We start from the raw sequence: 3,729 nt of genomic DNA on the forward strand, positions 1-3,729 counted from the left end.
CTTTCAGTCCACAGGCCGACGCTCTATCCACTGAGCCAAACCGGTTTCGGCTGATTTTTAGTTTTTAATTAAAAATATAATCAGGGACCTATATATAGTCTATTATTTACTCACATTAGTGCACATTGAAAGGAAATTAATTAGAAGGTGGCCAATGGGGCGGGACTGGGGGAAACAGGCCTGACAGGCCTTGGAGTCAACCTCCCGCTGTCCCCCTGCAGCCACTGCACCTGGGGTGGAGCCATGGCTCAAAGGTGGTTTTTGGAGTGAGCAGGTTCCCTCTGGCAGGTGGGGTTCCTCAGCCTGGACTGCAGGGATCGGGCTGAAACTGGCTCTCAGACATCCCCAATAGCTACTAGCTGGTTGGCCGGTCCGACGGTCACTTAGCTATATATATATATATATATATATTCAAAGCATTTTCCTCCCTGATGATTGATATTTGTCATGTTAAACAGAATACAAGACCATTATAATCAGACAACAGGGTAAAAAGTTTGTGCTTCTAAAACTTATGATAGATAGTTCTGATATTTTCCTAATTTATCTCATTTGAATGTGACTACTTTATTCCACATAATAATAATAACATTTATAGAGTGCTTTCCAAGTGCCAGGCACTTTAAGCGATTTTTATAATTTCTTTCCTACAACCACTTGGGATACTAGTATGTTTCCTCTTATAAAAATAAGAACATAAACGCTTACAGAGTTAAAGTGGCTAACCCACAGTTGATCAGGAAGGGTGCTAGCCTGGGTTCTCAGAGGAATGGGGCAGTGATAAATGTGTTGATATCAATATTTTAAGCACAGTTAATGAGTTGGTGAAAATAAATTTCTACACAAAATTGCATTATTGGGTTTGTCTTTCAGATACAAGGAATACTTAATAGAAAGAACACTCTAAAACCCATAAGATGTATTAGAATAAAAACAAATTCCCTGTTCAAAACTAAAAACATGGCTGACCCAACCTGACCAACCCATATTAAATATTAATTGTTCCCTTTGCTTTCTGCATCTGTGTGGGTATCACAAAGGACACAAGACATAATTGCACAGGGATTACATGAAGTCATATATTCTATTTGTGAAACTGACTAGACATTGTCAACACTCACTACCAATGTCTTTAACAGCATGATGATATTATAGTGGGTATTTGCCTTTCAATAAAAATATAAATTACTGTTTATTCCCCAAAGCTAACCTCACTCATGCTAAATTATGTATGTATCCATTTTAATATGTATTTTCCATCTGACAGGACAACTCTCTTTAGGACCCTTTCACTGACCCACCTGTCATTATGATGGGGTAAACAATGTCACCTTTCCAGTACACGATGAATTACAAAGAAGTTGCAAAGTACACCATCCATCATGCTGGCACTGTGCCGGTTTTCCAAGTAGATCTCAGATATCACAAATGCTGTTTAGACTGTTACCAAAAAGCAAAAATTGGAAGCTTATCCCAAACAGTCACATGATGAATGGACATGACAGCTCTTCAAAGAAAAGGGGCACTCCTCTTCTACAAATAACCTTGTCAAAAGCAAAGTAGTGGGGAGCTTTGCTGGCAGTCAAACTAGAATAATTTAGGAACTTGTTAATGGCTCTGCCTGATAGAAATTCATGCAAACACAATGTACTCAAAATAAAAAATTAGGTATGCCTGAATCAGCAGCAGCAACCTCTCAAGCTTGATTTGAATTAGGAAATGATCTGAAGGGATGCAGAAAAATTACTAGTGTTCTATTAATTAAAATATGTGAGTATCAATAATACATCTGTCTAAAACATGTACATAAAATATGCAAGTACTCCATATGCATGTAAAACAGTCACCTACAAATTGCTTTGCTTTTGAAAATCATAATACAACTAGAGCTTTAAAAATCCATATAAATACCTTATTAGATCCTTTATTGAATAGATATTTAAATATGTTTTAATTGATATCAGAAAGAGGAAGGGAGAGGGAAGAGAGATAGAAATATTAATGATGAGAAATAATTATTGATCAGCTGACTCATGCACGCCCCCTACTGGGGATGGAGCCTGCAAGCCAGACACGTGCCCTGACAGGATCGAATAGAGACCTCCTGATTCATAGGTCGATGCTCAACCACTGAGCAATACCATCTGGGTTAAATATTTCATATATTAATCAGAGCTAATCAGAAGTTAGATTCTTAAAAATCTGTGGCAATAATGAACAATCAGAAACATAACATTATTTCATTTGTATTAAGTAAAGCAATCTACAGTTTTATAAAAGACTAAATGTACTGATTAAGTCGATATTTTTACATGGGAACAGACAACTTGTTATTTAAGAAAACTAGTGACCAGTTACATATTGTGTCTAACTGGCAAATTGTCTTTACTACGGCCAAGGCTCTGTCCTCCAAGATTTACACATATTACTCAATGTGATTCCCAAAACAACCTTATGATATTGGAAATATGATTAGCCACATTACATTGTTGAGGAAACAGCCCGAGAGCTGAGATTGAAACCAGTCCATGTGGCTCTAGAAGCCATGCACTTAACCTCAATGCCAAAAAAAAAGCACCAAAAAACAACAAAAACTAACCCAGAAAATAACAAAGCAATAACCCACAGCTGGCCTTCTAGCTCAGGTGTTTTCCATTAAGAAAGTGGAAGTACTGTATTTCAAATCTTAAAAGTGTGAATAATCACATCAATTTTCCACTGCCCTCACCTCTATTCCTTCTGTCCATAGCAATCTATTAAAATCTGCCTTTCAAAACCAAAGAATGAAATGAACATGTACTTTATGTATTAAGGGAAATGTGAATGACTCAGTCGCATGTTCAACACTTTTGAATTAAATTCTTCAAACGTGTTTTCACTTTTCAAATATGACAAGTCAAGAGCCAGGCAATCCAAATCTTCCTTTTCCTTCCCTGGCATCTCCACACTGAGGACTTTTAACAGTTACTTTTGTATGTTGCATCTTGCCAGCTAGTTCGCTTTAGATGAAAGCTGCTGTTTTCTAATTCTATTTCACTGTAAATGACAGAGACAAATGGTCATATTACCTCGAGAGTTCCTTTGGCAGAATAGGCTGCGTATGAGGAGAGCAGATCTTGGCTGCGGTGTGTTCTGGCTTCTCCATCACAAGGCTGGCCATTAACATGAAAGCATTGGCCACTGCTGCTCAGCGTCACGGAGCTGGGAGAAGGGCCTGGCAGACTCAGCAGCACGGAGTAATTTACAAACTGCACATCTTCTAGGCCCAGAGAAGTCCACTGAGCCTTAATTGTCTTTGAAATTTCTGTGTCATCTTCGCTTTTGTACAGTGGTATCAAATTTCTGAAAGAAGTTTAAAAAGCACATTATAAAAAGATAAGAAAATCTTTATTCTTTTTAGTTGTGACTGTTTCATATACGGACAATTATTAATAGCTGTGGATATGAAAGATGAATGAGATGGGCCACTACACAAGAAACTCCCGGCTAGGTAGAGGTGATGAGCTTGTGCAGAAATTGCACTAAATCAAAACAGAATGAATTAAGTTCTTAAGAATTAACAAAGCACTGTGGGACTGAAGAGAACAGAGTGATTAATTCCAACTAGTTCTTTTATTTGTTCTGATCCATCTATGAACATCAACAATCCATTTAAAACTCAGTTCAAAAACTAGGAGTCATACTGGTTGAGACAGTTCTGTATTACTGTTACTATTATTTCATACTAGA

At 37.4% G+C, this 3,729-nt stretch overlaps 1 protein-coding gene across 1 annotated transcript in view; it reads right to left on the reverse strand.

Annotated features, from left to right (window-relative positions):
* The window catches only part of LOC102757107 (inactive N-acetylated-alpha-linked acidic dipeptidase-like protein 2), a gene marked incomplete at its 5' end in the record, with an annotated part of 304,189 nt that extends 300,845 nt beyond the window's left edge, over window positions 1–3,344 (reverse strand). Inside the window, one exon of the mRNA XM_015559693.1 lies at window positions 3,069–3,344. Within this exon, the coding sequence (XP_015415179.1) occupies window positions 3,069–3,344 (276 nt within the window). The remainder of the gene's footprint in view (window positions 1–3,068) is intronic.
* Between the last annotated feature and the right edge of the window lie 385 nt (window positions 3,345–3,729).

The sequence above is a fragment of the Myotis davidii genome, unplaced genomic scaffold (assembly GCF_000327345.1).
Source record: "Myotis davidii unplaced genomic scaffold, ASM32734v1 scaffold573, whole genome shotgun sequence".
Classification (NCBI taxonomy): Eukaryota; Metazoa; Chordata; class Mammalia; order Chiroptera; family Vespertilionidae; genus Myotis; species Myotis davidii.